At 50.1% G+C, this 27812-nt stretch overlaps 4 protein-coding genes across 6 annotated transcripts in view; 2 read left to right on the forward strand and 2 right to left on the reverse strand.

The window, feature by feature from the left end:
• LOC105469424 (fatty acid desaturase 2) overlaps nucleotides 1–1135 on the reverse strand; it is a 108034-nt gene extending 106899 nt beyond the window's left edge. The window contains exon 1 of one of the 2 annotated variants that reach the window (XM_071074483.1): nucleotides 519–1135. In XM_071074483.1, the coding sequence (XP_070930584.1) occupies nucleotides 519–890 (372 nt within the window). In that variant the 5' untranslated portion in view covers nucleotides 891–1135. The remainder of the gene's footprint in view (nucleotides 1–518) is intronic. The other variant, XM_071074484.1, reaches the window with a different exon arrangement.
• LOC105469425 (fatty acid desaturase 1) lies at nucleotides 1–16723 on the forward strand. The gene is made up of 12 exons (XM_011720415.3): nucleotides 1–390; nucleotides 3254–3364; nucleotides 3929–4126; nucleotides 5526–5627; nucleotides 5722–5850; nucleotides 9891–9951; nucleotides 11542–11618; nucleotides 12542–12639; nucleotides 12848–12944; nucleotides 13196–13275; nucleotides 13387–13512; nucleotides 13851–16723. The coding sequence occupies exons 1-12, from the start codon at nucleotides 16–18 to the stop codon at nucleotides 13900–13902; spliced, it is 1506 nt and encodes a 501-aa protein (XP_011718717.2). The 5' UTR covers nucleotides 1–15; the 3' UTR covers nucleotides 13903–16723.
• Nucleotides 14854–24375, reverse strand: LOC105469420 (flap structure-specific endonuclease 1). Of its 2 annotated transcripts, none has more exons than XM_011720411.3 (2): nucleotides 24289–24375; nucleotides 14854–21285 (listed from the first exon to the last, which is right to left on the reverse strand). In XM_011720411.3, exon 2 carries the CDS (start codon nucleotides 21262–21264, stop codon nucleotides 20122–20124), a length of 1143 nt encoding a protein of 380 aa, XP_011718713.2. In that variant the 5' UTR covers nucleotides 21265–21285; nucleotides 24289–24375; the 3' UTR covers nucleotides 14854–20121. The 2 variants fall into 2 exon arrangements, with proteins under 2 accessions (XP_011718713.2, XP_011718714.1); XM_011720412.2 differs by lacking the exon at nucleotides 24289–24375 and adding an exon at nucleotides 23589–23824.
• Nucleotides 23942–27767, forward strand: LOC105469421 (transmembrane protein 258). Its single transcript, XM_011720413.2, has 4 exons — nucleotides 23942–24062; nucleotides 26299–26408; nucleotides 26985–27121; nucleotides 27658–27767. Exons 1-3 carry the CDS (start codon nucleotides 24060–24062, stop codon nucleotides 27109–27111), a joined length of 240 nt encoding a protein of 79 aa, XP_011718715.1. The 5' UTR covers nucleotides 23942–24059; the 3' UTR covers nucleotides 27112–27121; nucleotides 27658–27767.
• The last annotated feature ends 45 nt before the right edge of the window (nucleotides 27768–27812 follow it).

A 27812-nucleotide genomic window follows, 5' to 3' on the forward strand; every position in this document is an offset into this window, starting at 1 on the left:
CACGAGGCTCGGCCAATGGGAACGCGCGCTGCGAGGACCGGAGGTCCGCGCCGCGGTGCTGAAAACCCCGCGCGCAAGCGGCTGGCTCTGGGCGCGCTCCAGCAAACCCACTCCCGGAGCCCGCGGACCCCGAGCACGCGCTTGACAGCCCCTGCTGAGCCGGCGCCCGGCGTCGCCAGGCCAGCCATGGCCCCCGACCCGGTGGCCGCCGAGACCCCGGTTCAGGGACCTACCCCGCGCTACTTCACCTGGGACGAGGTGGCGCAGCGCTCGGGGTGCGAAGAGCGGTGGCTAGTGATCGACCGTAAGGTGTACGACGTCAGCGAGTTCTACCGCCGGCATCCAGGGGGCTCCCGGGTCATCAGCCACTACGCCGGGCAGGATGCCACGGTGAGCGCAGCCAGGCGGGGGCACAAGAGAGGGCGGGACCGGAGGCAGAGTGCAGGCGAGACAGAGTTACGCACCCCGAGCCAAACACCGACTAATTCGGAGGAAAGCCCGGAGGCGCCTGAACATACCTGTTGCCCGGTGATTGGGTGTCCTACGGATGCGGGATGCAAAGGCGGGAGAGAGGCCCTGAGAAGTGGAGTCTGGGGAGTGGGGATGGAGGCCAGCAACACGCACACACAAAGGGCCCCGCCGCCCAGTCGTGCATTCCGTCTGCAGCCCCGAGCCTCAGGTCTCCGGGCGAGGACAGGACCCCGAGCTGGGTGGGCTAGGAGGAAGGAGAGCAAGGATGCAGGCCGCCTGGGGAGGGAGGGAGTCAGTGGCCAGGGGAGGGAGTCATATCCTGTCTCGATGGCTAGGAGGTGCAGCGCAGCCGCGTCTGGACCTAGATGCGGGTCTCCACTCGCCAGCAGGAGCGGAAAGGGAGCAGGAAAGGAGCCCATTCTCGAGGATGGGGCTGAAACGGGAAGCTTGGGGAGACCGCTGCGTCGTGTGAAGACTGGAGGACGCGAAAGGGACAGTACTGTTCGGGGAGGGCAAGCGTCGGCAGGCGCACAGAAGGGATTGGGAATGGCATACACTTAGCGAGGACCCCCAGAGCTGTCCTCGATTCGCCGGGGAGGCCACTGAGCCGCAGGCTAGAGAGGTCTTCAGCTATTCCGCGGAGCGGGCCGCTGTTTACGCTCTGGGGCCGTAGGCCCTTCGCGGGGTCCCGTCCCTTCTTCCCTTGGTCTCACTGTGGGGTCGGCGCGCGCCCCAGCCCCGGGTCTGCTGCTTCTCTTTCTAGACCACAGCCCTCAGAGCTAAGGCCCCGGCGCCTCTGCTGGGTTGGAGTGCTGGGGACTCAGCCCTGGGAACTCGAAAGTCCGGGCGTTCGCTTCACCACGTTTCCCCCTTGGCGGCCAGAATGGCGTCCCCTCCTCTTGCATCCCTTTCTGATCTCGTGCCCTGCAGCGTGACGCCCTCCACTGTCCCTATCCACTACCCTGGCGTCCCAGAGTGTGCCGCGGGTCACCAGGGTGCCCATAACGTCGCAGCAGAGCTTAGACGCTGCGGGGCGAAGACCCGCCCCACCCTCTGACGCGACCAGCCTACAAGGCGAGGCCAGAGCTTGCGCGGCTCAACCAGAGCGACCACTCGGGAACACTGACGGCGGCCGAGGGCGCAGGCGTGGGCCGGCGCATGCGCAGACGAAACAGGCACCAACGCTGGGGCTTCCCGCAGTGTGATTTGGGGCGCGGGATACCGCTGCGGGGACGGCGATTGGTCCGGATGTGTGGTGCCACCGGCCGCCGGCTCCGCCCCACACGCTGAATCGCTTACAGGGCCTGGGGCTGCTTGACCGGTGGACGTGAATCTTACGGCTATGGACCTTACCTTGCACAACCCAAATTAGCTGCCTTGGGGCAGGAGGTGGCCACAGTGCTTAGGGAAATGTGGAGCCCTACCCAGAACAACGGTGGAGGGAAAAGGAAGAAATGCAAGTGCCCCAGTTCGGACATAGGGCAGTCTTTCTCTTTGTGGTTTTTGGAGAACTCCAGCTAAGAGAGGAAAGGGACTTATTAAAAGACCCGCAAGAAGAGACGGAAGTCTCATAGCCCTGAGAGGTGAAACCAGCTGAACTTCCTGGGTCTAGTAGGGACCTAGAGAACTTTTCTGTAGCTAGCTAGAGGTTTGTAAAATGCACCAATCAGTGCTCTGTAAAATCGCACCAATCGACGCTCTGTAGCTAGCTAGAGGTTTGTAAAATGGGCCAATCAGTGCTCTGTAAAATGGACCAATCAGCAGGACATGGGCAGGGGCAACTAAGAGAATAAAAGCTGGCCACCCCAGCCAGCTGCGGCAACCCGCTGGGTCCCCTTCAGCACCGTGGAAGCTTTGTTCTTTTGTTCTTCATACTAAATTTTGCTGCTGCTCACTCTTTGGGTCTGTGCCACCTTTAAGAGCTGTAACACCGCAAAGGTCCACGGCTTCATTCTTGGTCAGTGAGAGGAACCCACCTGAAGGAACCAACTCCCGATACAGCCCCACCCATCCCTCCTGTTTCTCACCTATACCGAAATTCTTGGGCAAAAACTCTCTGTGGACACACCCAGGAGAAAGGCCAGCCCAGGCAGGTGTTCCTTGGTGGTCCCCCTCAGCCAATGCTTCCCATTCCTTGATGCACCCTTCTAACTAGAGCAGATGCTGGGTGATCTTAAACTGTGGACACCTGGGAAGGGTATGAGCACCCTCAAAAGGCAGCTGGGCCAAGGGAGATGGCCTGTGCTTCTGTGTCGGGAGTTGGTTCCTTCGGGTAGGTTCGTGGTCTCGCTGACTTCAAGAATGAAGCCACAGACCTTCGTGGTCAGTGTTACAGCTCTTACAGGTGGCACAGACCCAAAGAGTGAGCAGCAGCAAGATTTACTGTGAAGAGCAAAGAACAAAGATTCCACAGCATGGAAGGGGACCACAGCAGGTTGCCGCTGCTGGGGGCGGGCGCGGCGAACGGGGTGGGAGCAGCTTTTATTCCCTTATTTGTCCCCGCCCATGTCCTACTGATTGGTCCATTTTACTAAACCTCTAGCTAGCTACAGAGTGTGGATTGGTGTGTTTTTACAGAGCACTGATTGGTGCATTTTATAAAACTCTAGCTACAGAAAAGTTCTTCAAGTCCCCACTGGACCCAGGAAGTCCATCTGGCTTCACCTCTCACTTCAACTTGGGTACAGCCTTCTGGCAGGCAGGAGAATGGCCTTTGGTGTGAACACTGCCAGAGTCCAGGGGGCTGGCTCCCTCACTTTTCATCTTCTCCCCGCACTTGCAGGATCCCTTTGTGGCCTTCCACAGCAACAAGGGCCTTGTGAAGAAGTATATGAACTCTCTCCTGATTGGAGAACTGTCTCCGGAGCAGCCCAGCTTTGAGCCCACCAAGAATGTGAGACCCTGTGTTTGCTATGTGGCAACTCTTGGTTGTTGAGAGGGACAGAGAGGAGATAGGACAGTCTAGATGGGATCACAGTCATAGTAGTCATAGTCAGTAGTAGCTCTGGGGAATCTTGAGGTCCCTGCTTCTTTTGCATAGTCCTGAGGTCACAGGGCCAAGGGAGCATGACTTTGCAACCTATGGCTCCCTCAAGGCTGCCACTACCATGGCTTCCATCGTTATCATCATCATCAGTATGAGCACTTACTATGCGCCAAGCATAAACTCATAACTCTCACACATTTACAGATGAGATAACAGGCTCAGGGAGGTTAAGCAACACAGCCAAGGATCACACAGTTAGTAAATGGCAGAGCAAGGACTTAAGTCCTCTGAACTCTTAGGCACTATCCCATAGCACCTCCTTCTGTCATCCTCATTGTCGTGGTATCTTTGCCTAGGACTGTGGACTTCCTACAGCTACCTCAGTGGGAGGTCCTTGAGCCTGAGAGGGCCCTTGTCTCCAGTAGTGTTGGGGTGCAGATGAGAATAACAGCTCCTCCTCCTCTTCTGCAGAAAGAGCTGACTGATGAGTTCCGGGAGCTGCGGGCCACAGTGGAGCGGATGGGGCTCATGAAGGCCAACCATGTGTTCTTCCTGCTGTACCTGCTGCACATCTTGCTGCTGGATGGTGCAGCCTGGCTCACCCTTTGGATCTTTGGGACATCCTTTTTGCCCTTCCTTCTCTGTGCCGTGCTGCTCACTGCAGCTCAGGTGAGAGCCTTTGGCTTGTCAAGTGCACTCAGTATCCCTGGGGAAAGCTCCTTCGGTGTTTGAGGAAGGCCAAGAATTCCTGCCCTCCAAGTAGGGTGGATCTGAAGGTATGCGGGAGAGTGCAGGAACATGCATTCCACTGTCTTGGCCTGTCTGCTTTTTAGCCACATGGGCATCTTCATTTCTCTCACTGCCTTTTTAGCTGCTTCTCCGAGGGTTCCCTTATTTCTACATGGTTTGTCCTCTGCCACAGCCCACCTGTGCCAAGAACCAAATTTCTGGTTTTTTAGCAAAGCCTGGCTCCCTCCCCACCACTGACATTGCCCAACATGTTAATAATGATTGAGCACTAATTCTTGACTGTCAGGACCCATTTGGCAAGCCTTCTGCTCATGTTTGAGTCCTTTCTGTATTCCAGATGTCAGTCCATCATAGGTCATGGGCTTCAGGCCGGGCGTGGTGGTTCATGCCTGTAATCCCAGCACTTTCAGAGGCCAAGGTGGTCGGATCACTTGAGACCAGTTCAAGACCAGCCTGGCCAACGTGGTGAAACTCCACCTCTACTAAACATACAAAAAGGCGCGGTGGCTCACGCCTGTAATACCAGTACCTTGGGAGGCCAAGGCGGGCAGATCATTTGCGGTGAGGAGTTTGAGACCACCTGGCCAACATGGTGAAACCCCATCTCTATTAAAATACAACAAGTAGTTGGGAGTGGTGGCGGGTGCCTGTAATCCCAGTTACACAGGAGGCCGAGGCAGGAGAATTGCTTGAACCTGAGAAGCAGAGGTTGCAGTGAGCCGAGATGGCACCACTGCACTCCAGCCTGGGCAACAGAGCGGGACTCGCTCTCAAAACAGGCCAGGTGTGGTGGCTCACGCCTGTTATCCCAGCAGTTTCGGAGGCCGAGGTGGGCAGATTACCTGAGGTTGGGAGTTCGAGACCAGTCTGGCGAACATGGTGAAACCCCCAACTCTACTAAAAATACAAAAAAATTAGCCAGGCATGGTGACGGGCACCTGTAATCCCAGCTACTTGGGAGGCTGAGGCAGGCGAATTACTTGAATCCAAGAGGTGGAGGTTGCAGTGATCTGAAACTGCACCACTGCACTCCGACCTGGGCAACAAGAACAAAACTGTCTCAAAAAAAAAAAAAAAAAAAAAGTCATGAGCTTTGGAGCTGGCGAAACTGAAGAACAGAGAAGGGATGGTGATTTGCCCCAACTCACGTGTGAGTCAGTGGCAGAGGCAGAACTAGGCCCCATGTTTCCTGACTCCTGAGGTGCATCATAGGCCTTAGCAGATGAAGGAAGTGGGAGAGGCTGAAGGAGGCACAGAGGTCAGTGAAGGGGACACTGGGTCTGGTGGGCTGCTCTCAGCATTGACTCTTCTCACCTAGATCCAGGCTGGCTGGCTGCAGCATGACTTGGGGCACCTGTCGGTCTTCAGCACCTCAAAGTGGAACCATCTGGTACATCATTTTGTGATTGGCCACCTGAAGGTCAGTGGGATGGGGAGGGGCTCTCTGAAACTCCAGGCAATGAAGGGCTGCCTTGGGGGAAGGTTTTCATACTCGTGTCCCTGCTTTTCTGTAGGGGGTCCCTGCCAGTTGGTGGAACCACTTGCACTTCCAGCACCATGCCAAGCCCAACTGCTTCGGCAAAGACCCAGACATCAACATGCATCCCTTCTTCTTTGCCTTGGGGAAGATCCTGTCTGTAGAGGTAAGTGGAGGTATCAGTGGAAAGGTCTTGGGGAATAGGAGGCAGCCAACATAGGGGGGTTGGGGAAGGTGCCCACAATGTCAATGTGGGCAAGACACTGGAGCTGGGCTAGCTGGGGCTTTTGCGATTTTGGAAGTTCTAGAAGGCAACAGGCAATAAATGGGGGCTGCCCAGAAGGGAATCACCATCTTCCCTAGACCGTTCAGTCAGCAAACCGTTACTGCATAAAAGGCACCTCATTTTGCAAAGGATCCAGAGGATGACCAGAAGCATCCAAAGGATGAGATGGCCTATCCTTGAAGGTGCTGATGGCACCTCCTGGAGGTGATTTTTTGACTCTTGTCCCAGGCAAGCATTTCCCTTGCACTATGTATTTCTCTCCCACACTTAGGTAGCCTTCTTGTCACAGTCTTCTCTGTCTAGGGTTGGACTGTCTGACTCTTCTTTGATGTCCAGTTATCTGGAACATTCATTCACTGAGTACTTCTTCTCACCCTGCTGATCCCCAGCCTGACTTCCTGGGTGGTCAGCGTTGAGTTTGAGTTGTCATCTGAGATTGTAAGCAGAAATAATGTAGCCGCTGAAGGAATAATGCCTGGGGGTGGAGATCTGGTGAACTTTTAGTGAGCATTAGGCAATGGAAGGTTCTGAAAGGCCAGCAGAGATCTTTGGAAAGTTAATTTAAAGCCCTTTGTCCCAAGCCTCTAGGCTGCAGAGTTCTTCCAGGTCCCCTCCTCCACTTTATGATGTTTCAGCTTGCCAGGAATTAATTTGTCGTTAAAACATTTCAGTTCTAGGCATGAGTCCAAGGTAGCCTGGCTCTCATCTCGCCGTGAGAATTTTGAAAGGGCTTTGGCAGCACTGGCTGGCCTGGCATGAGGAGCTCATAGCTTGAGGCTCATGCCCCACCTGTCCATAATGCTCTTATTTTCCCATCTCATGAGCATGGACTTGGGCTTGTTATATGTCCGATACCATTACGGTCAGTACTGTGTGGATGATGAAGCAGCCCTGCCCACCGTCTGACTCCCGTGGCTGCTTCAAGGGCAGTGTGGTTATTTGCTGGGCAGTAGCATGGGGCTTGTGCATTTCTACTGTCACTACAGAGGGTTTAAAAAAAGACACGGGAAGGTTAAGTGGAGGGGAACCGTCTCACACCACCACCTTTACTGCTTCCTGGTACTTGGGTTTTCAGGAAATCCCTATCAGCAGACATAAAAAATAGAGAATGAAGGGACGCGACTGGCACGTGCCAGTGGTCCCAGCTACTTGGGAGGCTGAGGTGGGAGCATCGCTTGAGCCCAGGAGGTGAAGGCTGCAGTATGATCACGCCACTGCACTCCAGCCTGGATAACAGCGTGACCCTGTGTGTAAAAAAAATAATAATTTTTTAAAAAGATTAAAACCAAAAAATATTGTAAACAGAGCTCAAGGTGACTTACAGATTTAAAAAAGTAAAATATGACAGAAACTGAGAGGTAGTCATGACCAGATATGGCCTCCTTCAGGTGCTGACATCTGAACTGAGACCTGAATGATGAAAAGGGCCAGCACTGCAAAAATTCAGGGAAGGAACATTTGGAACAGAGAGAACAGTCAAGTACAAAGGCTCCTGGATGTTCAGAGACAGTAAGCAATGAGAAAATGAGAAGACCAGAAAACTAGGGAGGGGCCAGATCATGTAGGGCCTTAGAAAGCCATGGAAATGGTGTGGTAAGAAGTTTGGGTTTTATTCCAATAGCAATGGGAAGTCACTGGAGGGTTTCTGGTGGGTATAGCAATCTGCTTTGCACTTTAAAAGGCTTGCTCTGGCTGGAGGTGGAGAGGATGAATTATAGAAGGTAGGTATAATCACAGATATAACCTCAGAGAGGAGGCTGGACCAGGGAGGAGCAGGTGAAGCCAATGGATTTGGGATATGTTTTGGAGGCAGTGTAAACAAGGCTTGCTGAGGACCTGGATGTGGTGGTGAGAATCACCCCATCTTCAGCAACATTAACTGAGGGAAAATTGAAAGAGGGGCACCCTTGTTTGGTGGGATGAGTGGGGCAGAGCCCCACCCCACCAGGGTGGCCTCCTATTGTGGAACTGTTATGGAAAGGAGCCCCATCCATTGCTTCCTCCTTGAATGGCAAATGCCTTTATGACCCCTATAACTTGCCCCATTATGTTTAGACCCTTGGTGGTCAGAAGGGTTCTATTTAGGTCAGTGTCCCCTGCCCCTCCTTGTCCTCCAGGAATTTTTGAGAGGCACTGATATGGATGTCATGGGGTCAGCACAGGCATCAATATCCCCAAAGGGATGGAACCAAGCAGCCTATTGCCCAGGCATTCACTAACAGGCAGCCCATCCTCAGCCTCATAGCTGGCAGGGGTGAAGAAAGGCTACTTTGAGTCCCAATTTTTTTTTTTTTTTTTTTGAGACAGAGTCTCGCTCTGTCACCCAGGTTGGAGTGCAATGGTGCGGCCTCAGCTCACTACAACCTCCACCTCCCAAGTTCAAGAGATTCTCCTGCCTCAGCTTCCTGACTAGCTGGGACTACAGGTGTGTGCCACCAAGCCTGGCTAATTTTTGTGTTTTTAGTAGAGATGTGGTTTTGCCATGTTGCCCAGGCTGGTCTCGAACTCCTGGGCTCATGCAGTCCACCCACCTCAGCCTCCCAAAGTGCTGGGATTACAGGTGTGAGCCACTGCACCCGGTCTCTGTTTACAAATTTATCACTAGCTTCATCCCCTAAGGTTATAAGCTCCAAGAGGGTGGGAAGTCTATATTGTTCACCTCTGTATCCTGAGCATCTAAAACATAGCTTGGCACACAGTAGGTGCTCAAGTACTTGAATCTGTTAATGTAGAAAGCATGCTTCATCTAGCTGAAGTGCCTTGCACAGAATAAGCTCTCAATAAATGAACTGTGGACACATGGAAGGGTGAGCTAGAGCTCTGCTCAGGGGTTGAATGCTCCTCTTATACCCTTGTGGTTGTCTGGTTACCTGAACTAATTGGAGTGCGATACAGACAGTCATGGAGTGAGACAGCAGAACTTTGCTGTCTGGTTTGTGAGCCCACACCAGGGGTTCTAGGCTGGCTGGTTGACATGGTGGCCCCAGCCCGTCTCTTCAGCAGCTCGGCTTATAAAAAATAACCACCACCTACTGGGGAAAACTGCTGGAACCTTCAGATTGCCAAATTGTTCTTGGTGTCTTTTCCAGAAATATTTGCCAAACTAGCCTTCAGGGGATTTGATAAAATCCCCTGAAGTCAACAGACCATGTTGAAGTCAAGAGACCAAAAGATTTTGATGGGGAGGGTTAGAGGCTGGATATAGAGGGAATACTTAACCTGTATAGGGGCAGATATGGTTGTCCATGGACATTCTGATGTCAAAAAGTACGATGGCGGCTGGGCACAGTGGCTCACACCTGTAATCCCAGCACTTTGGGAGGCCGAGGAGGGTGGATCACTTGAGGTCAGGACTTCGAGACCAGCCTGAACAACATGGAGAAACCCCATCTCTACTAAAAATACAAAATTAGCTGGGTGTGGTGGCAAATGCCTGTAATCCTAGCTACTTGGGAGGCTGAGGCAGGAGAATCACTTGAACCGAGGGAGGCAGAAGTTGTGGTGAGCCAAGATCGTGCCATTGCTCTCGAGCCTGGGCAACAGTGAGACTCCGTCTAAAAAGTAAATAAATAAATAAGCACGATGGGAGAAAGGGGAGAGGGTAGTGGGGCCTGGAAACCTTATGACAAAGAGAATGAACACAAGAGGGCCTGTGGTCCTGTAGACTGTGCTGGGCACATCCCTCATGTGAGCATGGGCCATCCAGCTGCAGGCCATGGTGTGACACGCTCTGCAGATTACAGCCTAGGGCTTCATGTTCCATGTGCTGCAGGTAAGGCTGGGCCTCTTGGAGCTTTCCAATAGCACCAACAAACTGTCAGCCCTGGAGGAGGCCTAAACTTCCAAGCAGGGAAAGGTCAAGGTCACAGAGGGAGGAATCACTGGTCTCTGAATGCTCATGTGTTTGCTTTTCTTCACAGCTTGGGAAACAGAAGAAAAAATACATGCCGTACAACCACCAGCACAAATACTTCTTCCTGAGTGAGTGTCCCCATCCAACACAGGGGAGCTGCCTCAGGAGGGAATGCTGAGGGAATGAGGAGGATGTGGCTCTCCAAGAGATTATGGTATTTTAAGGAAAGAGGCTACAGGAAGTACCCCACCCCCACCCCCAGTTACTCCCTGCTTGAAAGCAGTTTGCCATTTCAACTGAGTGAAGTGAAGTTAGGCTGATGATTGGCTGAAGGTTATTTGGTTGGGGGCAAACTAGTTCCTCCCATCCAACCCGTTTCCACTAGGAAGCTGGGTGTTTGGAGTGTAGAGAGGCCTTTTGCTTTACCCTCAACCTTATGTTAAACTTTGTCAAGATGGGCCAAGGTAACCTGGTAGAGCCCAGTCCAACCCCCAGAGGAACAAAGGTACGGATAGTTCTGGAAGGATGGGTCTGGAGGAGACAGGAATTGCTGTTAGAACTGAGAAGATCTTTCTGATGATTCCATATATTCCCAGCTTTAAAAGTCTGTCCCACCTACTAGGGAAACTGAGGTGGGAGCATCCTTTGAGCCCAGGAGTTTGAGGCTGCAGTAAGCTCTGATTGTGCCACTGCACTCCAGCCTGGGCAATGGAGTGAGATCCTGTTTCTTAAAACAACAACTCTGCTCCATAATGCCTAAAATGAGCTTTAAACGCCTTTAAATTTTCAAATTTTTTAAAGAAGGAAGGGAAGGAGTCCACTGATCTTATTTTAGTTTGAAGGAATTCATCCTAACTGCCTATCACCAACTATCACTAATAGAGAAAGGTGGATGGGGCAGAAGGGTAGAGCAGAGACCTCTGGAAGAAATGATTTTAGAATCCATGGCACATCAAGATGGAGGAGCCGTGGATGGTCATTGTCATACTAGGAGTTATGGGTAGCATCAGGTGCCACAGAGAAGGGCTACAGAAAAGGAAATGAGGCAGCATGTAGAATGCAACACTTCTTCAACTCCCAGTTTTCTTTCAAGAGAGACCCCTCAGTTCCTTCCCACGACTGACCTCCAGGGCTTCAGATTGGGGTGGCACAAGCCCATCTCCCTAGTCTAAGGAAGTGAGCTTCACAGCCTGTGAAGGATCCATAGGGTCCTTCCCAACACACACACACTTTCCTGCTCCTGCCCCTTCACCTGCATGGTGAAGCTGCCAGGAACAAAGGGCAGATGACTGTAGGGACAGGACTGTGGCCAAGGTAAGTAAGAGAGTATTGGCACCCTTTTAAAGGTGTGGGATCCATGAAGTGTGTATATAGGAAAGTGAAGAAAAATGAAAAATAATAAAGGTGTGGGAGCAGAGCAAGTCCCATGCGTGAGGCCTGAGTTCCCAGGCTGCCTGTCACTGAAGAGTGCCACTCACGCCCCTCACCTTCCCTGGCATCCTCTTAAGAGTTTTTGCCCTCCCCATACTTGGATTTATGCCCACCTTCGGTGCCTGCTGGTTCCAGTGGATTGCAGAGCACTCAAGCAGCTGGAGGGGAGACAGAAGGGATGATCGGAAGAGGCAGTCCCCTGCTAGAGGCCATCTCTCCAGCATCAACTGGCCCTTTCATGACCGTCTTGTGCTCACGCCTCCTCTTTGTCTTGGTTTCCTCCCCAGTTGGGCCCCCAGCCTTGGTGCCTTTCTTCTTCCAGTGGTATGTTTTCTATTTTGTTATCCAGCGAAAGAAGTGGGTGGTGAGTATCCATGACCCAAGAAGCCCACATCCTTGTCTCCAGCACCCAGAGTAGGGCATAGGGATTCCCCAGGGGAAACTGAGGCTGACTCCAGGCCTAATTTAGAGCAAACTAATAGAAGCAGACACAGATCCTTGCCTTCTCTAAGTGGGACAAAATGATTTGAGCTTAGCAGGCAGCCTGATTCCCAATGTGCAATTTCATGCAGCCAGTGTCTCCAGAGGTTCTTGTACTGGGCATAATGCCAGGGGGCTGAGTTGGGAATGGGCAAGATGAATGATAATACCTACTTTCAAGGAAACTTCTGATGAAGCAGAATGTGGTTGTTAAATCAGAAAAGAGGTACAGGCAATAGGTTCTGGGGACTCCAAAAGGGGCCTGACTGCACCTGGCTTTGTAAAGTCACTTTTCTAGCTGGCCTTGAGGCTGGGCGGGGTTTCTGACAGGCAGAGGTGGGGCAGTGGGGATGAACTTCAAGCAGAAAAGCTGGAAATGAGGGGTAAATTTGACAACCAGACATATTGTGGAGGACTAGTGTCAGGGGAAGAGTATGGTGCTTGGTTCAGTGTACAGAAAAGCAATGAGAGATTTCATCAGGGCACTGGCATGGACTGAGCCATGGTCCTGGAAGATTCATTTGGCAGCATGCTGAAGGATTTAAATTGGCTGGGAAGAGCTAGAGGCAAGGAGACCTTGTAGGCCTTGGTACTTTTGAAGGGGACAGCAAGAAGAGCTGGGGGGTGCCAATGGGAATGGAAGAAAGGAGCAGTGGCACTAGATATTGCAGGATTGGACCCCTGAGAAGCTGAAGACGACTGAGTCTGGATACCCAGGAGAATGGCTGCACCATACAAAGAAAGAGCTGGTGACAGGAAGAGAAGAGCTGTTCGTGACTGTTATGCTCACTGCTTTCCTCACTATAGGACTTGGCCTGGATGATCACCTTCTACATCCGCTTACTCCTCACTTATGTGCCACTATTGGGACTGAAAGCCTTCCTGGGCCTTTTCTTCATAGTCAGGTAGTATTTGGTGGGGGCGGGTAGGGACTGGTGAAAGAAATGTTGGGGAGTGACCAGTCTGGTCTAGGGGCCGTGCTGGGGCTTTGGGTAACAGTGGGTGTTTCAGGAGTTGGCTTGGGAAAGTAGATAGGCTGGAGCAGTTATCTGAGGGGGAAATCCGAATTCTGGGCTCTGTGTATACTGTTTTTGTCTGTGTAACATTCAACAGGTTCCTGGAAAGCAACTGGTTTGTGTGGGTGACACAGATGAACCATATACCCATGCACATTGATCATGACCGGAACATGGACTGGGTTTCCACCCAGGTAAGGGACAGTCACTCAGAAGACTAGAGCATAACATAACTATTGAAAAGGGTGGGTAGGTGAAAATAGCAAAAACAAAAACTCCCCCAAACAGCATTTTCTCATTAGCCTGAGGCTCTTGTTCTACCACCATGTGAAGGGAGTGACCAAGACAGTCTCACATCCCTGCCTCACCCAGCTTTACCTGGAGAATGCTGGGCTGGCCTTTCCATCTGATACTCAACATGCTCTCCCCTGACCTTTTCCTCCAGCTCCAGGCCACATGCAATGTCCACAAGTCTGCCTTCAATGACTGGTTCAGTGGACACCTCAACTTCCAGATTGAGCACCAGTGAGTAGGGAGCCTGGGGAAGCAGGGTCCTGGGGAGGGTATAAGTGTAGGGTACAGGTGGGAGCAGAGAAGCAGGAACCACTGACTCCCTGCTGTTCGTTCTCCCTGAAGTCTTTTTCCCATGATGCCTCGACACAATTACCACAAAGTGGCTCCCCTGGTGCAGTCCTTGTGTGCCAAGCATGGCATAGAGTACCAGTCCAAGCCCCTGCTATCAGCCTTCGCCGACATCATCCAGTGAGTATCTGAGCCCAAGAAGATGGCCGGTAGGGAGGGAAGAGGGCAGGGCAATGGAAATGATGACATGTAGGGTGGGGAGTGAACAGAAGGTATTCCCAGTCGTGTGGGATGGAGTTCACCATGGCAAAGGCAGGATTCTTTATTGGTCCTGTGGCCAGGTCAGGCCTTTGCCCTCACTGGGGTTCCCCTCAGTACCATGGCCCAAGCTAGCTTTCTCTAAAGTAGAGGGGAGGAAAGCCTCCAGCTGGAAGAAGGCCTTAACCTCACTGCTGCATCTCTGGTGGGTTCAGCTCCGCTTGCCTCCCTCACTGTCTGCCCCCATTTTGTTCCTGCAGCTCACTAAAGGAGTCAGGGCAGCTCTGGCTAGATGCCTATCTTCACCAGTAACAACAGCCACCCTGTCCAGTCTGAAAGAAGAGGAGGAAGACTCTGGAGCCAAAGCAGAGGGGAGTTTGAGGGACAATGCCACTGTAGTTTAATACTCAGAGGGGGGGTGGGTTTGGGGACATAAAGGCTCTGACTCAAACTCCTCCCTTTTATCTTCTAGCCACAGTTCTAAGACCCCAAGTTTGGTGGACACAGAAGCCCCCAGAAGGAGGGAAGGAGCTGTTGGGGCAGGGGTGTAAATTATTTCCTTTTTCTAGTTTGGCACACACAGGTGGTTGGTGAGCAGAGAGAACCAGGAGGGTAACAGAAGAGGAGGGACCTACTGAACCCAGAGTCAGGAAGAGATTTAACACTAAAATTCCACTCATGCCAGGCATGGCGGCTCACACCTGTAATCCCAGCACTTCGGGAGGCCGAGGCAGGCAGATCACAAGGTCAGGAGTTCGAGACCAGCCTGACGTAGTGAAACCCTGTCTCTACTAAAAAGAGAAAAATTAGCCGGGTGTGGTGGCGCACGCCTGTAATCCCAGCTACCCAGGAGGCTGAGGCAGGATCATCTCTTGAACCGAGGAGGTGGAGGTTGCAGTGAGCTGAGATCACGCCATTGTACCCCAGCCTGGGCGACACAGCAAGACTCCATCTCAAAAAAAAAAAAACCAAAAATCCACTCATACAAAGGGTGAGCTCAGCTCACTGGTCCACTTCTCAGTGCCTTCTCCATCCTCATTTGCAAACCTCAGAGGGATAAAGCAGTTGAACCTGATGAGCAAGAATTATAACAGCAAGGAATCATTAATGCTTAGAATTCTGAGGTCCAGCACAACTCAGTCTCTAGGAGCTCAGCTCACTGCCCAGGGATAGGTATGACCTACGTCTGCCTTAGGCTGCTGGTAGAAGCCATTCTTCAGTTTCAGAAGCAGGAAGGGCAAAGGTCAAGACTGTGGTATTGGAGTCTTTTGGCTCTGAAGGATCCTGGAACCACTGATTTTGTTTTATTCCCTCCAGGGTCTAAAGAGAACAAGAGGTGCTAGCTCTTACCAAAACAGATGGTAGAGAGTTGCTGGCTATTTAAAAGCCCTTTCATCTTTTAATTCACTTCTTCTTTTCACTTCTTAACCATCCAACAGGAACAGAACACTCCTAGGACTGGGAGTCTTACTTTTAGCTCCATAAGCAAATGAGCAGATGGGACAAGTTAGTCTTTTCTCCCTAGAAACAAAGGGGATGCCTGGTGGTTTCCCTTTGCTTCCCAACCTAAAATTTCAAGTTTAATAAAATAGCAGTTAGCATAAGTGACCAAATTGGGAGATAATTATCAGTCATGAGGAAAGATACACATTTCAGTCATAAAGAATGTAAGGGCTATAAGCACAAACTTTCTATAACCTAAATGATGTTATAGCATTAGTATTTTTTAGCAGGAGCAGAAAGATTAAATATGATCACTTCATACTTCTAAACAGAGATAGGAAGATTAAAACCACAGAACAGTTTGTGACTGCCGTTGCTATAGCTAGGTATCTTACTCTGTCCACTCTTGTTCAAGTATCTAACTCTTCTGGAGACCAAATAGGCTTTAGAAGAGATTATCCTAAATTCCTATCAGTGTAATACTAAAATATAACTTTTTAATCACCTGGTTTTTAAAAGATAAACAATTTAGCCCATCTCTCCAGAGAGCAAACATAGGAATATGCCTCAGGAGCCTTTACTCCCTGGGTTTATCATCAGCCCTCATACCCGTTTCCCCCTCCAACCCACAGCCTTTGCTTCCAGGTGGGGGGATTACTTCTTTGCCTCTTCAGCAGCATCTACTCTAGGCGTATTGATCACTTTGGACACTGGGAGAAGAACCTCAAACTAGGAAGAAAAGACAGAGCCTACATTTAGTTTTGGGAGGGGATGGCAGACAGCAAGGAGATGAGCATCCTAAGGCATGCTGGGATGGGGTCAGAGGCACCACCCATGGAGAGGTCTGTCAACACAAAGACACAGGAAGAATGGGCAGCAGAAGATTTAGATGTTTTCCATTTGGGCACATTTAACTTAGCTGGATAACTTGGTTTAAAACAGCCTGGGTAGGAAAATTAGAAGCAAACTGGGTGCAGTGGCTCATGCCTGTAATCCCAACACTTTTGGGAGGTCCAGGCAGGAGGATCGCTTGGGCCCAGGAGGTCAAGCCTGCAGTGAGCTGAGATCACCACTGCACTCCAGCCTAGGGTGACAGAACAAGACCCTGTCTCAAAAAAAAAAAAAAAAAAAAAAAAAGCAGAATTGAGGAGCTGTACCTCATTGGCTTCCTGACTCCAAAATAGGTGCTGATCCTTCCTATTTGCCGCCTAAAGTTTGTGTGTGGTGTCACCAGCCTGTTTAGCCAAATGGCTTTGGGCCCAGGCTGCCCAATCTGAGCAAACACCAGTGAGGCTCTATCGAGCCAAGACCAGGTCCTCAAAGCACCTGAACCACTGTGGCCTTCTCAGCCTACAGCACGGTGGTCTTTCACATGGCCACAAAGGGACACACAGTGACAAAAGGCTCAGAATGTTACAGTGGTAAAATGAGTGATCTCAAATCTACTGACAGATGTAAAATAGGCTTAGAGAGGAAAAGCTGCCTCTGGTCAAATAGATCATGGCAGAACAAATTCCAACTCACGTTTTTACAACTCCAACTCCTATGTTTATCTTGGTTCATTTTTTTTACAACCTGGCCAGAGGCATTTTTTTAAATCAGGCCCAATATCAGTATCCTTTTTGTGTGTGCCAATTTTGTTATCATATCCCTGTGAAGTTGAAAAATAAAGTTAATTTTGACCAAAAGACTTCATTTGTAACCCATGATGTTCCTGTGTGTGTGCAGGATTCCTGAGTGCCTCTGCTACAAGTTACTGTTCACCTCTCTGTGCTCTTTAATCACTAGACTCCCCTTTGTATAAGCTCCTTGGGCAGAGGAAGGAACATCAGGACCCTCGAGAAAACACCAAGACAAGGGTGGAGTATGGCAAGGAAGAGGAAGGCAAACTCCTTCTGATGACTCCCGTGTTCAAATGTGAGATTGTCAGTAATCTCACCAAGTTTCACATGTATCAATTCCTCCTATTCATGAGGCAATGCCCTTGCCCTTTTGTCCTTCAGCTTTCCATTCTGAATTATTTTCTCTTTATTTTTACTTACTTGTTTTGAGACAAGGTCTAGCTCTATGACCCAGGCTGGAGTGCAGTGGTGCTGCCATCTCAGTTCACTGCAATCTCTGCCTCCCAGCCTCAAGTCATCTTCCTACCTCAGGCTAATCGTTTTTGTTTTGTTTTGTTTTTGAGACCAGAGTTTCACTCTTGTTGCCCAGGCTGGAATGCAGTGGCATGATCTCAGCTGATTGCAGCCTCCGCCTCCTGGGTCCAAGCAATTCTGCTTCAGCCTCCCGGGTAGTTGGGATTACAAGCATGTACCACCACGCCCAGCTAATTTTTTATTTTTGGTAGAGACAGGGTTTCACCATGGTGGCCAGGCTGGTCTTGAACTCCTGACCTCAGGTGATCCACCCACCTCAGCCTCCCAAAGTGCTGGGATTACAGGCGTGAGCCACTGTGCCTGGCCTCTCTTTACTTTTAAACTCATTTCTAGTTTCCAAATAGTCTCCCTAAGTCCTATCTGCCTAAATTCTTTCTCTGCAAGTGTGATCCCTCAGAGCTGGACTGCAGAGCAATGCCTCTTAACCATCCAACTAAGACAGCTCTCCTGAGCAAAAACATTTGTAGGCATCATTAATCTTCCCTGCAGTGTGCACACAGAAAGTTAGATAGGAAAATTCTATAGGAGACAAACTTACCTTCAAAAGACAAAAGAAAACCGCTACAATCTTGACTACCACAGGGTATAAGCCCTTAATTATCAAGAGTTACTGCACTGAGGCAATAACTCCTAAGAAATCTTAACATTTCGCCAGGCAAGGTGGCTCATCCTGTAATCCCAGCACTGGGAGAGGATGGCACACGCAATCCTAGCCTTTAGGAGGCCGAGGCAGGATTGCTTGAGCCCAGGAGTTCAAGACCAGCCTGGGCAACAGTGAGATCCCATCTCTACAAAAAATTGAAAAATTATCTAGACATGGTGGCCTGAGACTGTAATCACAGCTGCTTGGGAGGCTGAGGTGGGAGAATCGCTTGAGCCCAGGAGGTTAAGGCCAAGATCACACTACTGAATTCCAGCCTGGGTGACAAGAGAGACTCTGTCTCAAAAAAAAAAAAAAAAAGGGCCAGGCACGGTGGCTCACGCCTGTAATCCCAGCACTTTGGAAGGCCAAGGTGAGCAGATCACGAGGTCAGGAGTTCGAGACCGTCCTGGCTAACACAGTGAAACCCTGTCTCTACTAAAAATACAAAAAAATTAGCCAGGTATGGTGGCAGGAGCCTGTCGTCCCAGCTACTCGGTAGGCTGAGGCAGGAGAATCGCTTTAACCCAGGAGGCGGAGTTTGCAGTGAGCGGAGATCGCGCCACTGCACTCCAGCCTGGGCGACAGAGTGAGACTCCGTCTCAAAAAAAAAAAAAAAAAAGAAAAGAAATCTTACCATCTTTACATCTTTAGTTCCTATCACTACTACTGCAGACTTAGAAGCAATCTACCTGAATCAGAAAATAGAGCTCAAATAAGTTGTGTGGCTTGGTATAATCTGGGAAAATCAGTTTCAAAAGTTACCTGCCCTTGGGATAGAACTTTTTGTCAGCATCAGAGTTTTCAAAAAGTACCCTAGTTATGAAGCCATTGTTGGGTAAACTTTATCCCATTCCAGCTTCAACCAGAGGCACTTGTATATCCTGAAATTTCACATAAGATTACATTTGAAGAATAGGTTTCTCCATTAAAAAACTTGAAAACTACTGGTCTTCAGGCTCCCTAACTGTTTAATCTGTCAAGACATTGCCAGCTTAAATTTCGGACAGTTACATAAGTGTCCATGTTAACTTCAAATGGCCCTGACAGGAATGCTAAAACATCGGACATTCAAATGGGCCAGTTCCCCACCAAGCTTTCTCAGGATTATAAAACTTTCAAAGTTCAAAAACATGCGATCTCTATGGGAAACAATACCTTGGATTTCAGTTTACAAAAGGAACAAGAAAATGGTTTCTGAATGGCAGCTTTCAGTTTACAAGTAGTGGCAAAGTAAATGCTTGGATGTTATGACGTAGATGATCTAACTTGTGAGACTTTCTTAAAGGCACTCCTTTGATCTCACATGAGAGATCTAGAAATCTATTCAAGGTATTAAAACTCCTCTCCCAGCAAGATGAAATAAAGCATCCTCCTCCTAATGGCTGAAGTTCCATCTGCTATGGCCATTTTATGGAGCATGGTGCCATCTTGTGGACTCTCTCAAACCACCCATTGTTAATCGGGTGCAATTACACAGCATGTTGAGTGAAAAGGAAAACTATTTGGAGTCATGGTCACTTGGGATATTTTCAAATGTTCTCAAAGAACATGACATTTTGGTCACTTTTATAATTTTATTGACCTTTTTTCTTCATAACTTTAAAACAAAAACAGCGCATGAAAACCAGTGTCTTATCCCAGTCTCAACTCAGCTGATTGCCAGATGAACATCACCATCTTACTCCTCTGAATAACCAGACACAAATTACATAGCAAGTTCGAGTTTCTGCCCACCCAAGACATAGCCAATAATCAGTCACAAACACAGACACAGTCAACTCCAGGGGCTCCAGCTCTCTGCCTATCTTCTCTCAGCAGTTCCTCCCATCTGCTAAGAAGCACATTCCTGATGGCTCTCTCTCAAGGTAAGTCAAAGCTGAACAAGACAGAAAAGCACAGTCTAGGTCCACCATCACCTCCCACTGGCCACCAGTTGGCCAGCCAGGAAATCATTTCTGTACATCTTTTGTCTCCCCCTTTTATCTCCTCTCTTCTGCAAAACTTGTTGCTATCTATCACTTTCATGTAACAATGGACTTAGTGTCCATTAAACTGCCTGAGAAGTGGTTTGAGCCTGATATATTTTCCTGAGCTAAAAAAGGAAAAGTACCTCTGTGGCCTTCTTGCCATTAAGATCAAGTAAAAAAGGGACTAGCACTACTGAAAAGGGTCACACTAGAAAAGCCTTAGAATCCTCTCTCCACTCCTGTGAAGGTTTCTCTAGTTGTAGCTCTTAAGGGTACAAGAGGGCAAATATTCTGGGGTCAAGGAGGTATAATGGGGAAACATTTATTTTCCCCTTTTAAACTTCCCTGCTGCCCCAGTCTTTGCCTTCTTCTTAGTGGATCCCTTGGGTTCTGGCTCCTTGCGCTTAGCTGAAGAGAGTGAGCCGGTCACCTTGAAGAAATCATCCAGGCGGCCCTGGGTGCTGCCTTGGCGGCTCTTACTCAGCCTCTTGACCCCACTGCGGATTCGCTCCTCAGAGAACTGCTTTTCACCACACATGAACTTAACCAGCTCTTCTTCATTTGGCTCGCTCCACTTCAGCTCCACAGACTCTGGGTCCAGCACCTCAGGTTTCAAGAAGAGCTGGTGAGCCTCCTTGTGGAGCCAATTTTCTGGCACAGGGTACTTGCTGGGGTCAAGTCGCCGCACAATCTCCTCGATGCTCTTGTGCTTCTGGATGAGGTCCACAGCCCGCTTGGGCCCAATACCCCGGATACTCTCACAGTAGTCACTGCCTAGCAGGATGCACAGATCCACAAACTGTTCCTGGTTCAGGCCCAGCTCCTGAAGAATCCGGCTCAGGTGGAATTCCTGGATTGGCAGCTTTTTGGCTTCACTGGCAGTCAGGTGTCGCATTAGCACAGGGCTGCCGAAGGTGAGGCAGTCCATGTCCTCGGTAGCCGCAGCATAGACTTTGCCAGCCTTCACCAGGGCAGCACAGCTGGCCTCTGCCTCGCTGGGTGCATCAAGATAAGGGATGCCCATGAGGCTCAGCAGATGTTTGCACTCATCGTTGTGCTGCTTAGTGACCTTCACCAGTCGCTTAGTGAATTTTTCCACCTCCTGCTCGGCCCCAGCAGCCTGAGCCTGCTGCAGCTGCTTCTCTGCCTCAGCCCGCCGCTCACTGCGTTTCGCCAGCTCACCTGACTTGAGCTGTGGCGGTTTGCCATCAAAGACATACACGGGCTTGATGCCATTCTCCATCATGCGAATGGTGCGGTAGAACATGCCCATCAGGTGGCTGGTGGTCTCACCCTCCTCGTTCTGCAGCACATCCCCACCCTGACGAACAGCAATCAGGAACTGATAAATGCTCATAGAGGCATCAATGGCCACCTTACGGCCAAAGTAGCTCTTGATGTCATTCTCCCGGATGGCACTGGGGGCCACATCAGCAATTAGTTTGGCCAGGCCTTGAATTCCCATGGCAACACAGAGGAGGAATGACTAAAAAAGAAAGGCAAGTCAGAGACGGAGGAAAGGAGAAGGGTTATAATTGGTGTTATCTCACCAACTTCATGCCTTCAACTAAATTCCACACAACAAAAAGGACAAGTCAGCACTGCTAAAGACGAACAAGACAAAGTCCTCATTCTCAAAAAACTCAGTCTAGCAGAATTTACTCAATAGTAAGGCTTAATGAGTACCAGAAATAGAACCAGGTGCTTAGAGAAATAAGATATTGTTGATATTCTAAGGTAGCAGCATTATTTATTATACAAAAAAACCCTACAACATGGGTCTCTATCAAGGACCACAGAAGGCCAGGGTGCCCAGCCCAGCTTGAGGAGTCCAGGGACCATAATGGCAGACCTGAAAGGCAAATACCAGCTAAACAAATAGATCTGATTTGTTTTGAGTCTCTGGAGAACCCTGACTGATAAGGCAGTCTTGAAAAAGGATTGCAAACGTATCTGAATGGAGGTGATGTGGCTTTCTCACAAGCTTCTCTAAACTCTCTTCATCATCGCCTCAGCACATAAGAGTTTCTACTTTTATTATGATGTTACTAGAGTTTCAAGTCTTTCCCTTTGCGTTTTCCCTCCACTACTCAGTCTGAAATGTTAACTCCATGGCTCCTCCCCAGGTCCTGATTTAGGGGTCTGGCATGCTATAGTCACTGGGCTCAAAAAAGTATTGCACTTCAGAGTTCAGTGTTTCCCAGATAGCAGTGTTTCCCAAATCACCCTCACGATTTTTGCCACTTCCAACTAAAACCTGTACTTTCATTCACTTATAATTTTTTTTTAAAAACTAAACTGGAAAACTCATAAGCAATAATATTTGTGTTCTATTAGTTATATTTTAATATGTGTTAAATATATAACTATTAAAAAGGATTTTTAGGAGGTGCAATTTAAAATCATCTTGCCATCCTGGCCAACACAGTGAAACCCCCTCTCTACTAAAAATACAAAAAAAAAAAAAAAATTAGCTGGGTGTTGTGGCGCACACCTGTAATCCCAGCTACTAGGGAGGCTGAAGCAGGAGAATCACTTGAACCCAGGAGGCACAGACTGCAGTGAGCCGAGATTGTGCCACTGCACTCCAGCCTAGTGACATAGTGAGACTCCGTCTCAAAAAATAAAAACTCATCCTGTACCCACTGGCAGTATGTGTCCAATACTCCAAGAAATATTCTACCAGGGCCAGGCAAAGAGGCGCTGGCCAGTAATCCCAGCACTTTGGGAGGCCATCATGGGAGAATCACATAAGCCTAGGAGTAACAAGCTGCAGTGAGCTATGATTGTGCCACCACACTCCAGCCTGGGCAACAGAGCAAGACCTTGTCAAGAAAAGAAGAAAAGACAAATCAAAACAAAAGAGAAAGAAGAAATGGAAGACTCCACCAGGACTTTTCATTGTTCCCATTTTTCCTTCACAGGGTTCTTTCTAGAGCATCAATGACTGTTCAATTCTTCCTTCTAATTCAGTCCAAACACTTCAGCATGGCGTCACGATCTTTCATGTTCTGGTTCCCAACCTAACCTTACATTCTGGGATCTCAACAGAAAGCTGGAATAAGGCCCGCCTTTTTCCACTTTTCCTTAGCTGTGCCCTCCTCTCGCCATCCTCTCACGCGTCCTTCCAGGTCCATCCCTGGATTATTAATCAATTAATAATTAATTGATAATGAATTATTCATTTGATTAATATGAATAATTCCCCTGTGAATTGCAACGGCGAAAGCTCTGGCCTTGAATCCAGGCGCGGCATTTTCCATCCTGTGACATTACCAAGCCACTGAGGTTTATGAAGAACGATTACCATGATTGTGTCTCAGGGCTGCTACCAGGGTTAACTGAGACAACAGACGGAAACCCCTAATGTCCCCTCTCCAGGCCTGTTCAACCCTTCGGCTCTTGCCTCAAGCCGGCGGCCCTGCTGGAATGTTGACTGAGGACCAGGCCGTGTAGCCCTTGATCCCCTTGCGGCGTCCCACAGACAGGCAGGCAGGCAGGCAGGCATGCAGGCAGGAAAGGGGCTAAACAACTCAAGTGTCAGAACTCTTTCTCGTCCAAGGTCTTAAGAAAAATACAACACGACCCCATAAGGTGGAACTTATTACCGCCTTTCTACAATGGAGGAAAGAGAGGCTCGGAGCTTACGCGACTGGCCCACGGCTCACAGGGGGAAAAGTGGCCGGACCGCTTGACTGCATATCACGCGCACTCCAGACCCCGGCTCCCCACGGCCCCAGCGCCAAGCGGACCCCGTCGCTCCCGGAGGCGCTTCCCATGGGGTCTCACCTGGCCTTTGAGACACGAGGCCTCGGCAGCTAAAGCTTTGTTCGGGGTTGGCCCGGGCAGGCGGTTCCTAAACCTGATCTCCCTCCTCAGCTTAGCGGCGGGTCGCCTGACGCTCAGCCGCCTTCCAAAGCCCGCGCTCCCATCACGTGACCTGCCCGCCACGCACAGCCTCTTGGGGAGTGTAGTGCAGGCTGCGTCCCCTCAGACGGCTACTCTCATGGCAACCAGTCCCTCCAGGGAGAACAGAGTCTCTCAGCGACCGTGGCGTACTCTTCTCCACCGCTTGTCCCTACTCCACCCACACCAGGTCCCCGCAGGCCCCTGCTCCCGCTACACCCGAAATCGCAGGACTACAAGTCCCCCAATGCCACTTGCGCCGGAGGCACTTCCTTTTCCGGTTGTGCTAGGCGCCTGCTCCTGCGGACGTGTGCTTCCGGTGGCGGAGCGGCGGATTAGCCTGCGCGGGGCAAAATGGTGAGAGGGTTAAGGGGAGTTCCCGACGGAGATGCGAGGGCCCCTCGGGGTCTGACCCACACCGCGCTTCTCTCCTCAGACGCCAGAGATCCAGAGGGCTAGACGCTCCTGGAAACTCCGGCTTGGGCTGAAGGGTGGGGAAGGGGGAAACCCCTTGTCATGAACTCCTTAGGTTTCTGAGCTCGCGATTTCTAAGAATGAGAGGCGTGGGGCGTATTTTGAATACCTTCCAGTTTGTATGTCTGTTATCTGTGGTGTGTGATCTTTATCTGGAAAGTTCTTCTGCCGAACCCGTGCCCATGCTACAATGCCCTGGGCAAATGTTTTTTCTTGGTGAGGCACTTCCAACTCTGAGGCACTTGGCCAGACTCTCCTAGGAGCGCCCACAGCCTCTGTACACGTTCCATGGACTCCTTTGTTTGCGGCCGCGCCTCCTAGTGACCACCGTCTGACGCGCATCTAGCTCTGGGATGATGTCTATTCATCTTTGTGTTCCCAGTGCCAAACAGAGGGGCTGTAATTGGAAGCTCAATAAATGGCAGTGATTGTCTTTATCATTTTGGGGGAAGGGGGCCGTGATTGTTTACTGAATTGAATTCCAGTGTCTCAGAACAATGGGGGCAGTTTACATCTCTAGAGTTGTTATGTTCTGGATTTTAGAAGCGTTGGCTGACGGGTGACAATGAAGTTAACATTTGTACAGATCTTTACGTTTACAGCCCTCTTTCATAGGCATTATGTCATCACGTTCCCTACAACCTTAGGAAGGAAGCAAATACCTATTGAGCAAAATCCTCCCTGCCAGGCACTAGAGTTTTGATTCATCATCTTTCTTATACATCAGTCCTGTGAAATAGATAATACAATCACTTTACTCAGACTCAGATTACTCAGTAGAACCAGAACTTGAATGCCCTCCCTGTAGATCACAAGATTCCATAATAGTATAGGTAGTGAGGAAAATACTGAATTAGAAATTGAGGGCCAGGCTTGGTGGCTCACGCCTGTAATCCCAGCACTTTGGGAAGCTGAGGCGGGCGGATCATGAGATCAGAAGTTCGAGACCAGCCTGGCCAGCATGGTGGAACCCCGTGTCTACCAAAAATACAAAAAAATAGCCGGGCCTGGTGGTTCACGCCTGTAATCCCAGCTGCTCCGGAGGCTAAGGCAGGAGAATCACTTGAACCCAGAAGGCAGAGCTTGCAGTGAGCCGAGTTGGTACCACTGCACTCCAGGCACTTCAGCCTGGGCGATAGAGCAAGACTCTGTCTCAAAAAAAAAAAGAAATTGGGGCTGGGCGCGGTGGCTCAAGCCTGTAATCCCAGCACTTTGGGAGGCCGAGACGGGCGGATCACGAGGTCAGGAGATCGAGACCATCCTGGCTAACACGGTGAAACTCCGTCTCTACTAAAAAATACAAAAAACTAGCCGGGCGAGGTGGCGGGCGCCTGTAGTTCCAGCTACTCGGGAGGCTGAGGCAGGAGAATGGTGGGAACCCGGGAGGCGGAGCTTGCAGTGAGCTGAGATCCGGCCACTGCACTCCAGCCTGGGCGAGACTCAGTCTCAAAAAAAAAAAAAAAAAAAAAAAAAAAAAAAAGAAATTGAGGCTGTGTGCGGCAATTCACACCTGTAATCTCACTACTTTAGGAGGCTGAGGCAGGCAGATCACCTGAGGTCAGGAGTTTGAGACCATCCTGGCCAACAGCAAAACGCATCTCTAGTAAAAATACAAAAATTAGCCAGGTGTGGTGGCACGCACCTGTAATCCTATAGTCCCAGCTACTCAAGAGGCCGAGGTATGAGAATCTCTAGAACCCAGGAGGCAGAGGTTACAGTAAGCCGAGATCGTGCCCCTGCCCTCCAGCCTGGGTGACAGTGAGACTCCGTCAAAAAAAAAAAAAAAAAAATTGAGATCTGGGTACCACCAGTGACTTATAGCAGGCGTTCTCAGCTTGGTGTCTATAGACACAGGTCCACAAAGCTCCAGAAATTGTAGGCAAACTTTTTCTTGTATGTGATTTTTCTCAGGCAGAGAGTCCGTACCTTTAGTCACATATTCATAGTGGTCAGATCATTGGCCTCAGAAAATGATAAGGACCATTGATCTGCAGCTACATTTCCAGGCCAAAATCAGCCTCTGTTTCACAGCAGCACCAGGCTCCTTGATAACCCCATGTTCTCTCCAGGCTGAAACCATGGAATTCTTTGATAACTCTGATCTCTTGCCTTCCCCTAGGAGCTTGAGGCCATGAGCAGATACACCAGCCCAGTGAACCCGGCTGTCTTCCCCCATCTGACCGTGGTGCTTTTGGCCATCGGCATGTTCTTCACCGCCTGGTTCTTCGTGTATCCTTTCACTGAGCAGCCAGAGGACCAGTGATTAGTGATTTGGGAGGCTAAGGGAGAAACCATGCTAAGTACATGGACCCCGCCAGTTTTGTACATTGGATTGGGGCTGGGAGAAGGTAAGGAGGGGAGGAGGGCTGGTTATGCCCAGGAGCAGGTTATGGCCTTATTTCCGAAGTTCAGGTGAGCTCAGTTTGTCCTTTGGATTTTCAGGACAGTGAGCAGGGAGGGGGCCTGGCTGGAGTGGAGGTGGGGAATAGGGGTGCTACAGTTGGAAAGGTGGCATAAGGAAGGGTGCACTCAGGTGTCGGGAGGTCTGAGGGATAGTCCCAGCTCCGGCCCTCATGAGCTATGTGACGTGGGGCAAGTGACCTAACTCCTCTGGGTCTTATTTTCTTCATGGCAGTGGAGCACCAGAGTCCAAAGCATCTCTTAGGCCCCTCTGCCTGGCTGCTCTGGGCTGGATATGCCTCCCAGAAGGCATTGAGCCAATACCTTTCTCCTCAGAGTGCCACTGGCTGGGCTCTCTGCACTCCACAGTCCATCCCTTCACTTTGCCTTAACTGCTGTGCCCAGTTACGAGGTCACCTCTACCAAGTACACTCGTGATATCTATAAAGAGCTCCTCATCTCTTTGGTGGCCTCACTCTTCATGGGCTTTGGAGTCCTTTTCCTGCTGCTTTGGGTTGGCATCTACGTGTGAGCGCCCAAGGGTAAGAGCTGCAATGGGATGGACGCATGAGCCAGGGAAGCCTCCCCATAGGCAGGTCAGCAGGGTCCTTAAAGCTCTTGCCAGCATGACCCCTTGGTTGATGGAGACAGACCCAGTGGAATGGGCAGGGACACTAGACATTTGTGCCTCTTTCCCTGCCCCTCATACAGACTTGAGCCAAATGTGACTTTGTCAATTCCGAGCTCACATGGCCCAAGGCTTCGATCTGCCTTTGGGATGTACCACGTAGTAGTGTGAATGCAGGCTTCCCATGGTTGTACATTTATGCTCTTAGAAGTCAGACCCCAGTGACTTGGAGAGGCTGCTGGGAAGTTGGCTGGCTGAAAGGGGGTCAAGATCCGGGGCTTAAAACTTGCTGCAGACAATCCACCAAACAGGCCACTGGGAATCAGCTCTGGTGGCTCATCCTCAAAGGCATGTGCTCGACAGCCTTTGCCCCAGGAGCACAGGGGTGCAGGGAGAGAAGGTAGAAAGAAGGGCCATTGGTCTCATTTTGATACCCCTCTCCTCTTTTAGGTAACAACCAGATGGCTTCACTGAACCCCTGCTTTTGTAAATTACTTTTTTTTTTTACTGTTGCTGGAAGGGTCCCACCTGCTGCTCATAATAAAGGCAGATGTATGGCAGTTCTGTCTGGGGTCCATTCTGCGGGGGTGGCGGGGTGCTGGGAC

The sequence above is a fragment of the Macaca nemestrina genome, chromosome 12 (assembly GCF_043159975.1).
Source record: "Macaca nemestrina isolate mMacNem1 chromosome 12, mMacNem.hap1, whole genome shotgun sequence".
Lineage (NCBI taxonomy): Eukaryota > Metazoa > Chordata > Mammalia > Primates > Cercopithecidae > Macaca > Macaca nemestrina.

Bases quoted from the DNA above. Each gene is read 5' to 3' on its own strand.
- LOC105469425 (XM_011720415.3), top strand. From the start codon at position 16: ATGGGAACGCGCGCTGCGAGGACCGGAGGTCCGCGCCGCGGTGCTGAA. The intron at 3,365-3,928 runs GTGAGACCCTGT...CCTCTTCTGCAG, and splicing joins GCTTTGAGCCCACCAAGAAT to AAAGAGCTGACTGATGAGTT. The intron at 13,513-13,850 runs GTGAGTATCTGA...TTGTTCCTGCAG, and splicing joins GCCTTCGCCGACATCATCCA to CTCACTAAAGGAGTCAGGGC.
- LOC105469420 (XM_011720411.3), bottom strand. From the start codon at position 21,264: ATGGGAATTCAAGGCCTGGCCAAACTAATTGCTGATGTGGCCCCCAGT.
- LOC105469421 (XM_011720413.2), top strand. The intron at 26,409-26,984 runs GTATCCTTTCAC...TGCTGTGCCCAG, and splicing joins TTCACCGCCTGGTTCTTCGT to TTACGAGGTCACCTCTACCA.